The following is a 17,890-nucleotide window of genomic DNA, read 5'->3' as shown; positions in this document are numbered from 1 at the left end:
GGGAGGAAGCTGCCTGGAGGGTTGGTACTATTTCAGCTCAGCGTGCCTGGCACAAGCCACGTAGAGGCTCCCAGAGGCTGCCACCAACTACATGAGTGTGTTTGGTTTGTTTGTTCTACCAAAGCCAGAAGGAGAAAGGGGAGCTGCTTTTCTCTCCAGAATGTGTCAGATGGAACCTATGACTGGTTTCCTGTTGGGATCTTTGCATTCCAGGCAGCAGAGTTGCTCTTTTTGCTTTGCTGGCGTCTTCCTTGCTTAGCAGCTTTGTTCATGTTGCTCTCCTGACACACTTGGAGGTTTAGCTCTTTCCCCGAAGGATAAACACTCAGTGGTTGGACCTACATCTGCCTGGGTGGTCTCTTTCAAAAAAGTCCTCCGAAGGGTGGGCGACAGGTGCCCCGACAGGTGCCCTGCCCACAAAGGGCGGGTGTGGGATGACTCCCCACGGATTTTCAAAGCACAAGCCTTGGACTGTGAGCATTTGATTAATTTCCTTAACCATCACCACAGATATTTTTGCCTTAGTGAGGTATGATCAACAGAACGACAATTACAGGTAGGTACTGACTTTGTCATCATCTCTGGTTCTGATTCGCACGTTTGCTTGCTAATTCGTGTTCATAATGTGAGACTCCTGATATAGATATTTCTCGATTGAGTTGATGTCCTCGCCTTAGAGAACTTTCTTCAAGGCCACCCTCTCTTTGGGGAAAACTTGTTCCCTGTGACGTTGCTCCGTGCAGGAGACCGAGGGCCGGGTGCTTTGGGGTTCTATGGTCTGCGGTGGGCACAGATGGGCGTATTTGATCCTGACCAGAGCACCCCCTTTCCTAGGCTATACCCTGGCCTGTTTGTCCTTCTGGTCTCAAACACTCCTCTGTTAAAGGATTATGATGTTGTGAAAAGAGCATGAACTTTAGGCCAAATAGATCTGGGTTGGAACCCCAACTGTCCCTTACTAGCGTGGAGGCTCTGAAAAAGCATCTGTTGTCTTTAAGCCTCGGGTGATGCCAGGGTGAGGTAATGATGCCACCTTGGCAGGTTGGTGAGAATCCATCAATGACGTGTCTTAAAATACCCGTGTGCTCCCTGGTGTGCAGAGGGTGCCCAGTGGCCGCCTTTGCTGTGACTCCTGGGCCGCCCGACCTTGCCCACGGCTGCTGGGCTGGGCCACGAAGGGCACGGGGAGAGCTGGCCTCTGCCCGAATGCACAGTGGCCGGGCGCTGGCAGCCACAGGAAGGCACCGTCTGGGGTGTGAATATTCCCACCCCGTCACGTGGGCAGCTGGACACATTTTAAGGCCCAGATGCCCGTGGCCTCTGAAGAAGCAGCAGGTAACTGCGGCGTGCTCTCCGCAGGCTGAAAATCTTCTCGGAAGAAAGCGTGCCGCTCTTCGGGCCCCCCCTGCCATCCCCGCCCGTGTTCACAGACCACCAGGAGTTCAGGGACTTCTTGCTGGTGAAATGTAAGTGCTGTTTTGAAGTGTTTTTTGCAACTTGTTCTACGTCAGAATACATTCTTCAGACTCTCCGGGTGCTGTGTAAGGAAGTGTGTTGCTCGGGCATCGATTCCGTGCCAGGTACTCTCATTCTCCGTGCGAAGCGTCTTTAGTTTCCTGAGGTGTGTGCAGCTGCCCGGTGTCCTCCTGTGTCCCTCCCTCCTTCCCCTCACCTGCAAGGAAGGGTCTTGAGACCTGGGTGCGGGGTGTGAGCCGTGTCTGTGGAGTGCGGGCTCAGGGAGGGAACCACCACAGGCTGGTAGTCCTTTCACCAGGGATTGGAGATCGCTCAGCAACAAAGGACTCAAGTTATCCTTGGCTTTAAATGGAGCCAGTCGCCTGGCCGGTGTGGCTCAGTGGTTGAGTGTCGAACCATGTACCAAGAGGTTGCTGGTTCGATTCCGTCAGGGTATATGCGGGCTTGATCCCCAGTAGGGGGAGTGCAGGAGGCAGACCATCGATGTTTCTATCTCTCTCTCCCTCTCCCGTCCTCTCTGAAATCATTAAAAAGTGTACATATCTGTGTGCGTTTTTAATGGAGTCAGTCAGCAGGGAGACTTCTTCAGCCCCCTCTTGGGGTGGGAGGTCATGAAGGGTTCCGTTGAAGATTTGCACAGGGGACCCAGTGGGAGAACACAGGCCAAAGGTTATGAAAAGGGGTGTTGAAGTCACAGAGGAGGGAGCCAGGAGGACAGGAGGGGCTGGTGGACTGAGAGAAAAGGTGGAAGCCAACGATCAGACGTCTCTGAATCCTGACATGGGTTTATTGGGAGGGAGGGAGTGGGCCAGGTGGAAAACTCTAAACAACAGGAAGTGGCATTTCAGCAAAAAATAAAAATAAAAAATGGAACTTTTCTCCTTATTCAGCTAAAACAGGTCATTTAGGATGGATATTTCTGGGATGCTAAGGAAAAAATAGTGTCAAACAAAAGAATTCCCAGTCCCAGAATGAGAGGAAATGCGAGACGTTCAAAGTTTAAGTTCCTTAAGCGATGTCTTGCCAACAGCGATCCCGCTGTTCCCAGCGTACAGGCCTCACCCAGGAACAGCCTGTCGCAGGGAGGTCGCTGTCCGGCCTGTGAGCGCCGTCCTTCCTTCGGCCCTCCGTCTGAGAAAGAGAACGTTAATAATAGCTCATCCATTCAGTTGGATGTGCCTAGCACTATGCTAACTCTTTATATGTATTATGTCATTTAAAAATGTATAACAACCCTTACAAGGAAATACAGTTATACCCATTTTACAAGGTAGAAAACTGAGGCCCCACACAGCTACCCCGTTTGCTGAGAATGTATGTGGCAGCACCGCTGGCGTTCAAACCCACTGCCTTCTGCACCTCAGGCTCCTCACCCCCATTGCACTCTGTCCTGTGCCCTGACGTGTCGCTGGGCAGCCACTGTCGTAACTTCAGTGTCTAGTCCACTAAACCACTAGCTTTCTTTTCCCAGAAGAAACTTCCGTTAGGCTAAGAAGCTGAGTACTCTGCTTAGTCAAGTGTTATTTTTTTTCTAACAAAATGTAGCAAATATGTATCTTTAATCCCATGGAATGGCATCCTGTGGATGAGTGGGTGGATGGAGGGATGGAGGGATGGAAGAACGGTGGATGGATGGGTGGAAAGGTGGATGGGCAGGCTGGGTGTGTAGGTGTTCAAGTATTACATACACCCGCTGCTCGAAGCTGGCAGCCGGCAGGGAAGGTGCGACGGGCATGCCCGGACGGTCGGTTTGTATGAAGAAAGTGGGAGCGTTCTGAAGCGAGCTTCGCGAGGGCGTTACTCGCGGTCGTGCCCGTATTAGGAAAGCGGGTGGTGTCACTATGAGGCGGACATTCCTCGACAGCATGTTCGCATCAGTAGCCCCTTTACAACTTGGCGTCTTTCAGTAATTAACGGTGAAAAGGCCACCTTGGAGACCCCGACCTTCGCCCAGAAGCGCCGGCGCACTCTGGACATGCTGATCCGCTCTCTGCACCAGGATTTGATGCCAGACTTGCACAAGGTAACTGGTCCCTTTCCTACGCTTGGGGTCGAGCTGGGAACACAGTCCCCGCGATGAGTCCTGGATAGACGCGCAGAGGCCTCGCCTGGATCCTGCTGTCAGGACAGGCCTGTGGCTCCGTGGCCCGTGGCTGACGTCCTCTCGTTCCCACGACGCGGATGGTGACTGTCCACACACGGGAACGTGGTTTCACAAAGCCAGGGCTGTGGGAGTCGAGGTTCAGGCTGGGCAGGCGTGTCCAGGTCGAACAGCAGCCCCTGGAGCATTGGAGGTGCTTCTGGGGGGTGGCTGCCTTGGTGGCATTGCTCACATGACCAGGGCCATGTGCTGGTGGGCAGGGAGCGGGGATGTGGAGAGAGCCTGGGTGCTTGGAAGGTTTTTCTGGAGCTACTGGCTTGCTCGAGGTCACAGCCCTGGCCCTCAGCCTTCACCTGCTGGCTCTGCACCTGCCGGCTCTTTCATCCCTGGCATCCTGCACCGACCTGCCACGCGTGGGGCTCCCCAAAGCTCTGTGGACTCTAACGTGTGTCTCTTTCAGAACATGCTGAACAGACGATCGTTCAGTGACGTCTTACCAGAGTCGCCCAAGTCTGCGCGGAAGAAAGAGGAGGCCCGCCAGGCGGAGTTTGTGAGAATAGGGCAGGTGGGTCGTGTTCTGAAACCGCTTTCAGAGGATGTGCAGCCGTGAGCCCATCCGACCCGGCAAAGAATGTCAGTTCGCCCAGTCCTGCCAGAGCCTGTGCTTTCCCTGAGGGAGCCTGGAAGCCCCGAGGGAGATGGTTGCGAAGCCTGCAGGCATGGGTCTGTGCACATGAGAGAGAGCAGGGCGCTGTGCAGAGGGAAGAGAGAGGCCGCAGGGCCCAGCGGGGCCGCTCTGGTCAAGGGAGCGTCCCGTTGCCTGCCTCCCAGGGCTTTCTGAAGAGTGGGCAGCCAATTTGGGAAAAGCACCCTGCACCCCTCCCAGGCAGGGGTGAGCAGGTGGCAGTGTCCTCACAGAGTTTCCCCCTACTGCTCGGTCAGGTGGCCCTTGGTCCTCACCTCGTTCCAGATCCTGGAGGAAATCCCCCCTTGGCCTTGCTCCCACGTGACATCAGTATTTCTCAGTTCCGGGAGGTGGCAGCGCTTGCTGACCCCATGTCACAACAGGAGGAGGCCAGCTGCCAGCTGCTAAGGTTCTCTCCCAAAGCAGAGAGCTGAGCAAGGTGACCTTGGAGAGCTGAGAGGAAAGGTCACCGTTTCCAGACAGGTGCAGTGTCAGGCCCCCAGCGTGGTCCTTGGTTGAAGATCTCAGCTCTCCCCTTGGAGACGCCGTTCACCAGGTTTCAGGAGGTCGGAGTTGTTTTCGGTACTCGCGGTTGGAAATCACTGTATTGATTATTGATCGGTGGAGATGACAGACTGCATTTGGGTCCTTGGGTTGGGACATTGTCAGGGCTTCCCCATATCAGGCTGCCTGCTTATCTTCAACTCGAGGGCTGTGTGGGAAGCTGGGCTCAATCTGAAATTACTCCTGTTTTATGTTTTTAAAAACTTCAAGTCATAATTGTTGACCCTGCTGTCTTTTACTGCCTGGTAACAAACATTCAAAGAGCTCTCTGTTCTGAAGGCACTAAAGCTGAAATCCATTGTGAGAGTGGACGCCCCGTCCGGCTTGGTGGCCTCAGGGATCTGTAAAAAAGAGGTGAGTTGATGATACTTCAAGTTCAACTCTGAATGTCCTTGTCCTCAGTGAAGTTACTCAGATTCTTAGGAGGAGGTTTGTGGGGCAGGAGGAGAGCGTGTGCAGCAGTAACGTGTTCACTAGTGACCAACAAAGCACGACTTGCATCTCTCGGGCCAGCTCCGAGCCTCCCAGGGGGCCCAGGCCCTCGGCAGCCCTGCTCTCAGGTCCGCGTGGGCTCCTGTCCAGCTGGCCCCGCAGAGGCCAGAGACCCACATGCGGCCCCAAGAGTCTTCTCTGTCCAGGGGATGGGCTTTCCCAACCGCCCAGGCATCCACTGTCCCCTGAGCTCTCAGAGGGAGCGAGGTCAGTCCTGTGCTGAGGCGGGAAGGCCTGGGGCCTCATTCAGCCCTGCAGTCTGTGCTCACCCTCGTGGCAGAGGGGAGTCCAGAGAAATGGCAAAGGCCATCCGCCCTCAGACAGAGCCTCTGTGTCTGCGACACCTCCTCCATGATGCCCCGCGTCATGGAGTCCCGCCCCTTTGAGAACTCAGGAAAGCAATGGATGAGCACACAGGCCCATTACAATGTTCAGATGGCATATCTGCACAGCACAGCGCCCACTGTCTCAGGGTTTCACAGACCTGCACCGCCCCCCCACCCCACCCGGGTCCTCGAGGGCCCTTGGATCTTCTGGGTCAGGAGCCCTGTTCTGCCCGGGTGATCTCACTTGAGTCCTTGGCTGAGAGGAGACATGTCCTTGGACTTGGTTTCCATCTCGGTGCCACTGAGTGCCCTGGTGTCCCCATCTGGCTCTCACGTGGCATTGATATTCGCTTGCTTGTCATGCTCTCCTGCTGTAAGTCACAAACCCAGAACTTCCAGAAATCTTCTTAGGAAAATGCCTTGCCAGTGACTGACCCGCTCTCGCGTAGCCCTTTTTCGGGTTATAAAATGTCTTCACAGTCTTTGCACAACTTTTCAGAACAGTCCAGGCCTTCTCTTAGCAATCAGAATATTCATTTGGGGGCATGTGGTTCTTAAAGGAAGGGAGTATACTTTTCTGAGAGAGGGATAATACACAGAGAATTTGCAAATGGCACCCTTGAAGGTGACCTCAGACCCGTCACTTCTGCTTTGAGTGCGTGCGCCTGCGTCCAGCGGGTGCACACAAACACCCACACGTGCACACGGCCCGTGCACAGCCTGGTGGGACGTCTGAGCGTGAAGAGGTACGACTTCAACTCGCCCCTGAGACTCTCCCAAATCTTCTTTCTCCTTTGAGGCCAAGCCAGGTGCTTTGGAGAAATGTTAACAGTTCTGATGGAAATGTCCACGATTCTGTGGGACTGAGACCCACCACTGAGGCCAGGCGTCCACACGCCTATCAGACGCAGTGGGAGGGAGGGCCCACTCTTTGAGCCTGAAATGAAATTGAAACTAATGACAAGAGTCACGTGGTATGAATGTCCTGTGGGGGACATGAATAGGTTTGTTAGCAGAACTTGCCAAATTCCTACTAATGTGTTATTGTTTTCTTTAAGATTGTGTGGCCTTGAATGGGTCAATAAGCATTTTCCTGTGAAGACACTGCCAACTTCTCATATTCTGTATGTCTTAATAATTTTACTGAATCAGCAACACAGGAATCTAACCTGTTTGAGAGAGTTATGTAGGACACTCCCTTTTATGATGAAGTAAAGTGAGCTCTCCAAAAATATAGGAATCAATTGGTCCAACTTGCAGGTGTTAAAGAAAAACATTTGCTAAAAAAAAAAAAAAGTGATGAAGGCTTCAATCGTCCCTAAAGAGCATTTAGAACATGGGGACAGGTGATGGTGTCCGAAACACGTGCTGGCACTCTTCCTGTCGCATATGTATTTGAAAGGAGACTCCGTAAGCCCTGCTAGTGGGCTCAGTGGTTGAGAGTTGATCTATGAACCAGGAGGTCACGGTTCAATTCCCCCAGGACACATGGGGGGCATGCAGGAGGCAGCCAGTCAATGATTCTCATCATTGATGTTTCTATCTCTCTGTCCTCTCCCTTCCTCTCTGAAATCAATAAAAATATATTTTAAAAAGAAAGAAAAAAAAGAAAGGAGACTCCTTAAGAACGGGAACTGAGTGCAGAGCCCATCGAGCCCGCAGGTGGAGGGCCCGGTGTCGCTGGTTCAGGCGGTGGACTGCGCGGTCCCCGGGTGGCCGGCCCGTTCTTCCTGGTGCGCTCACGTTGGATGCTTGTGTCCCCTCGCAGCCCTGGGAGCCCCAGTGCTTCTGCAGTGACTTCCCCCACGAAGCCGTGTGCGCAGAGCCCTGGGGCCAGGCCTTGCTGGTCTCCACCGACGCGGGCGTCCTGCTAGTGGATGGTTAGTGAGTAGCCGCTCCTTTAAATGTCTTTGTGTGGCGTGTGCTTCTAAGATGCGTGACCACCAGCCAACTCCCTTTAGATAAACGTGTCCCCAGCAATGAGGTTGGCAAAGTTTCATTTCCTTACAGGAAATTTCCTTTCATTTCCTGGGAATAGTCCCCTGGTTCCCAGGACAAGCAGAGGGACTGTTTTCTGAGCCAGCAAGCCGGAGGGTGAGCCCATGTGATAGGTCCCTCCCCTGCCCGCATCGCTGGTCTGTGGGTATCGAATGACCTGCAAAAAGAATCTCCTTTTCGGCCAATACTTACCACGATTCCAACATTCACCTTAAATCGACAAGGACACGCTATTTAGAGCCACTCTCTCAGGGACACGCTCTTTCTCTCTCAAAGGTCTCTCTCTTCTTCTTCTTTTTTTTTTTTTTTTTGAAGGTTTCTAATTCAAAAAGTACTTGGTGTCCAAAACCAACAATAAGAAGCGTAGATAATCCATTTCTGATGGATATAGAAGCAAAAGGATTTTGGCAGGAAGACAGATTTCAATTCAGTATAAAATCGAGCTTCCTGACTCCCAGGAGGGCCAGCCTGCCGGGGTCAGCTCCCTGTCTCCACAGAGCAGCCACCAATCCGACCTGTCCTTGGTGAGGAGGCTGGAGGGAGTTCAGCTTCAGGTGGGGATTTAATTTAGACCCCAGGACCGTTGGTGCCTTCCTGCAGGAGGGCCCTGTGGGGTTTCCAGACCCCAAATGAAGGTTAAAGGGGCTAAACACTGGTAACAAGTGTCTCCCGGGCTGGAGAGAGCACAGGTGGAAAGATAGCATCTTCCCAGGGCACGCCCTCCACTCTGCCCGGAAGCAGGCCGCCAGGCTCCGGTCACCATAGTGACATTTCATGAGAACCTGGGAAGCCACTGCTGTGAGAGTGATGCAGTGGCCTAAAACAGCAGCATCTTCCCACCCCTGGCCATGACCTTTACTCCCTCCTCGGACCCTGACCCAGCATCTGTGCCAGGTGCCTCTGTAAAGACAGGGCAGGCGGGCCAGGCTTCATCATGGACTTATTTCTGACCTCCTCTGTTATTTTTCACATATGTTTTCATTTCATGCCATCACATAATTTTTTAATGTACGTACATATGTAATTGTATATATAACTAATTTACTAAAGACAATCTCTGCGCCTTCTCCCACAAAAAGCTGATAATTTAACATTCATAATTTAATAATTTAAATTTGATATTTAATTTTAGAAATTACAAGACAGAAAATCTTTGTGATCTGAGAAAGCGTAACCTCACTGAGCTTCAGGCTTCTCTAAAGTGGAGGCAATTATTTTAAGTGGCCGAAAAGTCATTTATGATCATGAAAAATGATGAAATGAACAAAATGGAGATGATGATCATAACTACAATGAGGAAACTGTGGAGATTCTATTGTTACAGATGTTAAGTGCTTAAAGCCGTGTCTGGCACATAGTAATAACTTATTAAACAGTAGCTATTATCTTTTCTATATCCTTGTGAACTTGCTAAAAGGTAACAAAGTCCATAGATTCTGCCCCAAATACAACCAAATAAAAGAATTTATTTTTTTAAAACACACACACACCTTAGAGCAGTGGTTCTCAACCTTCCTAATGCCGTGACCCTTTAATACAGTTCCTCATGTTGTGGTGACCCCCAACCATAAAATTATTTTTGTTGCTACTTCATAACTGTAATTTTGCTACTGTTATGAATCGTAAATATCTGATATGCAGGATGTATTTTTATTGTTACAAATTGAACATAATTAAAGCATAGTGATTAATCACAAAAACAATATGTAATTATATATGTGTTTTCCGATGGTCTTAGGCGACCCCTGTGAAAGGGTCGTTCGACCCCCAAAGGGGTCGCAACCCACAGGTTGAGAACCGCTGCCTTAGAGGTTCAGTGTAGTCTCTTGATTTATAGATGAGGAAGCTGAGGCCTAAAGAGACGGTGTGACTTGCCCAAGATGACACAGCTGGTTAGTGGCACTAGAACTAGAGCCTGCGCCCACAGGGGACTCCTAGCCCAGTGTCTTGCACTAAACCAGCTGCATTGTATTAAAATTAAACACCACCATGTGATTGTTTTCACCTTAACACAGATTTCCAAAAAGACAGTCCTGGGCAGGTAATGATGAAAAACGTTACGATTAAATTCTACCTGTTTGCCTTGGTGGGAAAGGAAGTACTTGTAAGGCTCGCCTAAAAACAGGAAAAATCCTTTTTTGAGTTGCTTCTATTTTTTGCAACGTAAAATCCAAACCTAGATTACCAAGTCCCTTTCTGACGTGTTCATCTTTACGGATGCAAATGCTCACGGAGGTGTCAGATGTAAGGACTTTGTGATTTGCCGGGAACGTCTTCGCTTCCCTGTTTGCTTTGGCTAAAAAGAGCCTGTGGCCTTGCTGGTCCTCCTGTGTGCTGCGAAGCCATAATCCGTATTGTTTCTTTGTTTACCTGTTTCTTGTCTACGCTTCACCATATACGCATTGTTTCCAGTGTGAATCTCCCCTCCCCTTTAGGCTGTCTCACGCTGTCCCATTAGCCACTGCTTCATTTCATCGGGTTTACCCCTGACAGTCTGCTCTCTCCAAGGTCATTCTTAAGAAATGAAGATGCTTTGTGTCCTAAGTGTAGCAAAACCTACTTTGAAGGAGACTAAATACTGATTAAGCAGGCTGTCACCATAGGTTTTGGTTTTGCAGTAATAGAAAAGCCGGCTGCTCTGAATGATTTTTTCATAAGGAGATGATAAGAAGAACAAAATTGTTATGAAACTGTCATGAGATCTACAAGTCACCTGCTCATATCCTTGCCTCCTCTCCCTTCCTGTGCACTGCGTCAGCCTGTTCAGCCACTGGGAAAGGTTTGATGGAGAATAAACCCCGAGGAACTCTGTACAGAGTTGGGCAGCTACACAGTGTCGCCCTGTTTTAAATGTGAGATGACGTGCTTCTGTCACTTCCTAATTCCTTCCAGGGCTGTTGCTTCCGGGCCCACCATCCGTCCGTGGGTTTGCAGCTGCCTTTAGGCCACAGCACTGGCTGAGAGCACAGCCTTTGTCCTTGCACAGGCTGGGCTCCACATGCTCAGGACGTGACCTTGGACACGTTACTGGCATCTCACATTTAAAACGGGGCAATACTGTGTAGCTCCCCAGCTCTGAGCCTCAGATTCCTCAGCTGTTAAGTGGGAGTATTGCAGTTCCCCCGAATAGCATCATGGGGACATTTAAATGAAATGACCTGTGAGACTCAGCATTGGGCCTGGCGCGCAGGAAGCCCTCGGTGTCTCTTAGCCGCCGTTCAGGAAATGAGGTGATCCTAGCTTCTTAGTCACATGTGCTGATGAGTGCCCATCCCATGTTTTAAAAATCAGGTCAGCCCCAGCGGAAGCACAGAGAGCTTGGGAATCGATTCCTGTTGGGGCAGAAGAGGAAGGAGAGTGGTTTCGTGGGCTCTTGTGGACTTAGTTGGCCCCATCCTTATGAGGAACTAGAGACAAGCCGATTCTAGCAAGAGCTTCACCGGCTTGTGCTCTGACGGATCGGAGCTCTCACTGGCGCAGCAGCAGGAGGTCCCTCCCCCGTGAGGGGGTCATTAATCCTGAGGCCTACAAGCTCTGCCCCTTCTCCCACCATCAGGGAGGGATGAACTCCCAATCAGACTTCTGGAAGAGGCCAGGGGCTCAGGGCCCCTTGCACCTAAATTATAATTAGACAGACAAGCCTAAACCCACAGCAGAGCACCTGAAGATCTAAGTGTCTGACAAGTACAGGTGAGCAATACGCTACCACTTCTGCCTCCACGTCCACACCCGCCCCGGCCCCATCGCCTACCTGATTCCAGGTCAAGCCCAGAACAGACCCTTTGCTTATGGACCAGCCTGATCCGTTTAGCCTGTGTCCTTCACAGTCCCCCAGGGGCACAGTCATCGCCAGCCATGTACGATCCCAGTAAGCAAGCTTAACAGCAAATCCTGCCTGTAGTTACAGGCCTTTAGTCGTCCGTTTACCTGGCATCTTCCTGAGCACTTCCACGGAAACTCGCTTTTCCTCTTATTTGGGCAAAGTAATTGGTCATTTCTCTCTTGTTTTTGTCTAAAAAGGACATTTCATATTCTTATATGGAGAAATACTGAAAATGTATAGGTAAACTATTGATAGAGGGCATTTTGGAGTAGGCTGTTTGTATTTCTTTTAAATACAAGGAAATGTTAATTTTGCTTTCTTGAGAAATATAAAATAACCTGAGATACGATACAATTTCAAAAAATTACATAAAAATCAGAAACTATTTAAGAGAAACAGCTGAGTTTTGTATACACTAAGTGTACGAACCCCAGGGAAAGCTGGGACTGAGCGAGGCCGCCTGTTCTCTGACAAGCGATGAGGAAGCAGGTCTCGTCCCGGGCTCTCTGGAGGTTTAAGTGCCTCTCGGAAGGAAGCGTCAGTCCCTCTCCCCAGACTGAGAGGAGACGAGTCTTGAACTTCCTGTGCAGCCCTATGGAAGCGCTGGAGGCTGGCCTCCTTCCTTGCCCAGCGAGAACTGGCCTCCAGAGTGGCCACAGGCCTGTTCGCTAGGTTCTGGAAAGCGCCTCGGGATGCCGTGCTGGTAACCAGGTTTTCTTTTCCAGGTGACCTCCCGGCAGTGCCAGTGTTTGACAGGACTCTGCCTGTGAAGCAGATGCATGTGCTCGAGGCGCTGGACCTCCTGATTCTCCGAGCAGACAGAGGTGTGCTTCCCCGCGGGTGGTGCTCCCCTGCGGGTGGTACTCCCCTCTGGGTGATGCTCCCCTCCAGATGATACTCCCCTCCGGTGATACTCCCCTCCTGGCTGCTGGTCTCCAGGGGAAAGGGGAGTGTGCAGCCCCCTGCGGCCAGCACCGAGGCTCACAGGGTCTGACTGCATAGGTCGTACCAACTGTCTCTGCTCCTGGTGCTCAGTGCTCAGGGTTCATGGGTGGCCCATTGGTTCTCTGAAGAGGGGACAGTGAAGGAGAGAAGGTGGGGCAGAGCATCCTTAAATGCATTGATAGGTAAAGGCAGTCGGGGGTCTCCCTGCCTCTAGCCCTGTTTTCCCACACAGTTTGCCCCTTCCATTCTTTTTCACTTTTCCATGCGTCTCCTCCTCCGTCTGCTTCGTCTCACCAGGGAAGGACGCCCGCCTCTTTGTCTTCAGGCTGAGCGCTGTGCAGAAAGGCATCGAGGGCAAGCAGGCCGCGTGGGGCAGGTGCGACTGCCGGGAGAACAAGCTGGAGAAAACGAAAGGTGACGCGCAGCACGGCCTGGCTGGTTTCGGGTCAGGCTGCCCAGGTTTCCCTGAAACTTAAAATGAGGAGGAATTTGATTTTACTGGTTTGCTTTTACTCGGAAACATCACAAAGATAGCATCACGGGCTCCCTTAGCGAACCCTGAGCCCTGGGAACCGTTGAGGACCAGAGGGAGTCCTAGGTTGTGTACAGCTCTGGGTGCAAACCTTGAAAAGAGGCTTTTAACCGTTTAGACGCTGGTTTCTGGAGCTCTGATCACCCTCACTTTAATTCACATCATGTTGTGATATGAAGCTGAGACCACAAACTCTACAATAAAGGGAACTAACGTCCTTAATTTTCCTGTAGCTCAATCCAGTTTTTATTCCAAGTCTCCATTTCGCCAGGCGGCAGCATCCTTAGCCATTTCACTGGGTTATTTCTGATTTCGGGGAATCCTAGGAAGGTCCCGATTGCCAAGACCTGGGGGCTGGCAACCTCTGGTCCTGATCAGCATCATTGATTTCTCTTCCCAGGCTGCCACTTGTACGCCATTAACACTCACCACAGCAGAGAGCTGAGGGTGGTGGTCGCCATCCGGAATAAACTGCTTCTGATCACAAGGAAACACAACAAGCTAAGAGGGGTGCCCGGCCCCTCGCTGTTATCCCCCCTGTCGGAGTCCCCCGTTGAAGAATTCCAGTACATCAGGGTAGGTCTTCTGTTCAAACCCCCTCTCTCCGGGCCAGGCCGACTCTCCTTCCACCCTGAGTCTGTCATCTACTGGGGTTGTTCCACAGGCAGTAGCCCATTCGGGGAACCCTCACCTGAAGCCCTGTCCCCCCAGAGGACTAAGGCCAACGGGGTCTTCCCCTTCTCCACCCAGATCCCAGGCCCGTGACCACCGAAGGGGTGTTCTGGGCACTGGGGACACAGCAGTGAACAAAACGCCGCTCTTCTCCCTGAGATTGCTTGCTAGCTGCAGGGTAACAGGAATCAGCAGGCAGGTCTGTGATCCTGAGGATAGCAGCAAAGTAGGGGTAACAGCAGAGGGCAATGGGGCGGGGGGGGCCTCTATCCTAGGAAGGACGTCCCAGAAGCCCTCTCTGGAAAGGTTACCTTGGGCAGAGATCCAAATGAAATATGGGAGTGGGCGATGAGGGTATCGGGGAAAGGGCATTTCGGACCCTAGCCAAGGCTCAGGCAAGAGGCGGGTGCCCGGGCTGAGTAAAGAGGCAGGGAGGCCAGGGCATGGGACCAGGCTGCTGCCCAGGACTGTGGTTGTGACTCTGAGTGAAGGGGAAGCCTCTGGAAGGTTTGAAGCAGAGAACTGGCCTGGTTTTTTAAAATATATTTTTATTGATTTCAGAGAGGAAGGGAGGGGGAGAGAGAGAGAAACATCAATGATGAGAGAGAATCATTATTCGGCTGCCTCCTGCATACCCCACACTGGGGATCAAGCCCACAACCTGGACATATGCCCTGACCAGGAATTGAACTGTGACCTCTTGGTTCATAGGTGGATGCTCAACCACTGAGCCACACCGGCCGGGCAGAGCTGCATGTTTTACGGAGCCTCCTCTGGCCGCTGCGCAGAGGCGAGCATGGGGCCAAGAGTGGGGATGAGGTGTCCTGCTGAGAGGCCACCGCAGGCCCAGCGAGAGATGGTGGTGGGTGGGCGGCTGCAGAGGTGGAGGAAGCCGTGGGCAGAGCAGCCCGGGCCACTAGCCACTAGGTTTGCTAATTGATTGAGGGTGGAACTTGTAGGAGAAACCTCCTTGAGGGACAGGTTCCTTCCCTGATCTTACCATTTCTAACTTTTTAAAAACTATGGTACATTAAGGTGTGGACTATGTCAAGCACTGGCTGCCAAGGCAGAGTATGCCTGTAGGCAAGCTGAGAGATTATTTTGCCTGGAGTTATGCATCTCAGTTTCTGCTTTAATTAGCTGTTAGTCTTCTTGATACAGTTATTAGCAATTTTAGTGAATATGTATGCCCATTTATGGGGCATACGAGCTCTGAAGTCAGTTTTCCTGAGTTCAGATCTTGGCTGTACCACATATAAACCACGTGACCATAGGCAAGTCACATGACCTTTGAGCCTCTGTTTTCTCATCTGTAAAGTAGGATAATAACCTTACCTACTTCATAAGGTTGTCATGAGGCTTCAGTGAGAATAGTGGTTGTTTGGTACTGTGTTAAGTGCTCAACAAAGCTAGCAATTATTTTTTTTATTATTATTATTATTATTATTATTATTATTAAATCTCTCACAGGACAGGACCAGATTATCTAAGGGCTAACTCGGACCACATTGTTGAATCACTTTTGTAAAAGTATTCCCTGGCCCCGCCCCTATGCTGTGGATGAGGTCTGGTCCTGAGGACAGGGTGTCAGGGAGAAGTTGGGCTCCATCCCTCTTTGCCTCCCTGTCAGGAGCAGGGTCTGCAGGACCTGGGAGGGGGCCCCTTTCTGGATGGGGTGGGCAGTGGGGCTTGATACGAAGATGGCTGCCTGTGACCTGACCGTTTCTCCTACCCTGTCAACCACGCAGGAGATCTGTCTGACCGACTCTCCCGTGGTGATGACTTTAGTAGACGGGCCAACAGAAGAGAGTGACAATCTCATCTGCGTGGCGTACCGACACCAGTTCGACGTGGTGAACGAGAGCACGGGGGAGGCCTTCCGGCTGCACCACGTGGAGGCCAGCAGGGTGAGTCGGCAGCCACAGGCAGGGGGGATGGAAGTCGACCAGGGGTGTGGCTTCCAGCTCTGTGAAGCCACAGTTAGCAGATTCTGTATCGTATCAATATTAGGTGGTCACAAGATTGGGTCTCTGGCTTATTTGTGGGCCCCAGTCCCAGGGGTTCCCAGTTGGGAGCTCACCCCGAGCCACACGGGAAGGCTGGCCACGGGCCCAGCTGGGCGTCCTCTTCTGCGGGCGCTGGGAAGGCAGGGCACAGGCCTCACGTGTTACAAAGCTGTGCTTTTCATTTTCACAAACACCATATGTTCTTTTCATCATTTCTAAATGCCAATAAAATGAACTGCTTTTTAAGCAAATAAAAATTGAAAAGCCAATGACCCACGTTAGACCTACAACGTCAGGATCTCTAGGAGTGAGGACCCAGAATGCCTTTTCCGAAAGCTCTCTAGTTGGCTCTCACGTCCTCACCTGGAGAAACGGTCGTGGAGCTGGTCCTGCCGGGCCCTCACCCCGGAGAGACCGAGGCAGGGATCGGGTCGAAGCATGAAGCGGGTCTGCCGAGCTGAGTGTCAGTAACGGTCCCACAGGCTGAGGAGGCATCAGGAGGGAGTGGGGAGGCCCCCCCTGTGGCTCTGTCCCTGATCCCGGCCGTGGCTGGCGCTCCGCCATGGCCTGCCCCACAGCCTGACTCTGAACACAGCCACGCTGTCAGCTCAGTCCTGGCAGAGTCCCCATAGGCCTGCCTGATGCCAACGGCTGCCCTGGAGCGAGATGAGCCGAGTGCAGGAGCCCCCGCTGGGAGGGCAGGGCAGGCAGCCGAGGGGCAGCGTGGTGCACAAAGGCACCTGAGGGACGCGGGAGGCTGCTGTTGGGCGGGGTGCTGGGAGCCCCTGAAACTTCCCGCCTACCCACGACCCCGCTGGTTACCATTGCAGGTTCATTTCGTTGCAGCTATTGATGTTTACGAAGACGGGGAAGCCGGGCTGCTCTTGTGCTACAACTGTAAGTGAGCCGCGTGCTTGTGTCTTTATCTGCTGAAATCCACCGTCCCTTTTGGGGGCAATTGGAAGGGACTTAACCTTAGACTTGCCTAATGGTTCATTCCCGTGGCCTTAACTGCGCTCCAGGAAACATCTAAACATTGCATTCCTACCTAGATCTGCCAATACGCCCGGATCGTGGCCCGTCTCCAGGGTGTGGGGGTGACAGTTAGAGTGACAGCTTCCGTTTAGGGAGCCCTTGCTGCCTGCCACGTGCGGAGCTCAGGACGCTGGAGTAGCATCTCTGTAATTCTCAGGTGCTCTTATTACCTGTAGTTTGGAGAAAAGGCAGCTGAGGCCGGGGGCAGTGAACTGCCTTTCTCAGATCATGAGAAGCCTCGGAGCCAGGGCTCACATTCAGGCCCTCGTGATTCCCTCGCCAGAATTTTAACCACAGGGACTCCTCGTGACTGTTTCTCAGGTGCCAGTGAAAGCGCCTCTCCCTGGTCTCCGGCCTCGGCGGGGGTACTTTGGGTCAGGTGGCAGGTGGGTGTGAGCAGGGTCTTTAAGGATTTGCAGCATTTCAAAAGCTAACCTTACACTACAAAAAAAGGATCTTTTCATGGCTAAGAGTAGTGACATTTTTGTGCATAAAGCTGCCAGTCTAACTGAAGCAGGAAAACATATTTTTTCAGCCTAGAATGGAATTAATGTAGAGTGGTGACGTTGTTTATGTCACATGTGGCAGATATTCTGATTAATCTTTGATTAATAAGTATGGGGAAGCCAGTGATGAAGAGAGAACTTTGTTTGGAAAACATCTTTCAGAATTTGAGATTTATGGGGAGCAAGTTGGGAGAAGTAGTCACAAGGAAGGAGCCCCCCCAACAATAAGTCTCTCTTTTAGGCTATTTTGGCTTCAGTTCTGTCTCAGCCGCTGGGTGAGAAGGAATGTTGGGTGAGAAGGTCCCCAGTTGGGGCAGCAGGAAAGGCCAGGGGCTCCGTCCAACCCACCAGTGCTCAGGTGGCCAGGCCTTTGCTGTCCTCTCTCCCAGGTTTTCGGGGACAAGGGGAGCAGGGGTCACGTGTTTAAAGTCACTTTTGCAAGATGTTAATCTCTTCAAAGTGTGGTCTTTTTACTTTATCAAAAAATCTATGAGGAAAACTTGTGACAGGATGCTTTAAACACTGATGTAGATTTATTTTTCCTTTTAACGTCTCGAAAGGTGGGAGGGGTTTTAGGTGGGCGAGCAGTTCTGAACAGAAAGATAGAGCTGGTTTTTAGAACGAGGGAACGAATCCCAGAATGAAAAGGGAGTGTGGGAACAGGAGCCGCCATCCTCTCTGTACACGTAGGAAGCTTGGTTCCCTCCGGCAGGGCGCAGCATCCCTGCA

The 17,890-nt window shown here is 51.7% G+C and overlaps 1 protein-coding gene across 3 annotated transcripts in view; it reads left to right on the top strand.

Moving 5' to 3' along the window:
• GARNL3 (GTPase activating Rap/RanGAP domain-like 3) overlaps positions 1-17,890 on the top strand; it is an 83,143-nt gene that overhangs the window by 58,604 nt on the left and 6,649 nt on the right. For all 3 annotated transcript variants that reach the window (XM_005881466.2, XM_014529330.1, XM_014529329.1), the window contains exons 13-23: positions 511-556; positions 1,360-1,466; positions 3,384-3,499; positions 4,038-4,142; positions 5,106-5,180; positions 7,413-7,524; positions 12,191-12,289; positions 12,708-12,824; positions 13,343-13,518; positions 15,363-15,521; positions 16,451-16,517. In XM_005881466.2, coding sequence (XP_005881528.2) covers positions 511-556; positions 1,360-1,466; positions 3,384-3,499; positions 4,038-4,142; positions 5,106-5,180; positions 7,413-7,524; positions 12,191-12,289; positions 12,708-12,824; positions 13,343-13,518; positions 15,363-15,521; positions 16,451-16,517 — 1,179 coding nt within the window. The remainder of the gene's footprint in view (positions 1-510; positions 557-1,359; positions 1,467-3,383; positions 3,500-4,037; positions 4,143-5,105; positions 5,181-7,412; positions 7,525-12,190; positions 12,290-12,707; positions 12,825-13,342; positions 13,519-15,362; positions 15,522-16,450; positions 16,518-17,890) is intronic.

This window comes from Myotis brandtii, unplaced genomic scaffold (assembly GCF_000412655.1).
Source record: "Myotis brandtii unplaced genomic scaffold, ASM41265v1 scaffold68, whole genome shotgun sequence".
In the NCBI taxonomy this organism is placed as follows: Eukaryota; Metazoa; Chordata; class Mammalia; order Chiroptera; family Vespertilionidae; genus Myotis; species Myotis brandtii.
The sequence above is the reverse complement of the archived record's forward strand: the minus strand, read 5'-3'. Positions and strand labels throughout refer to the sequence as shown.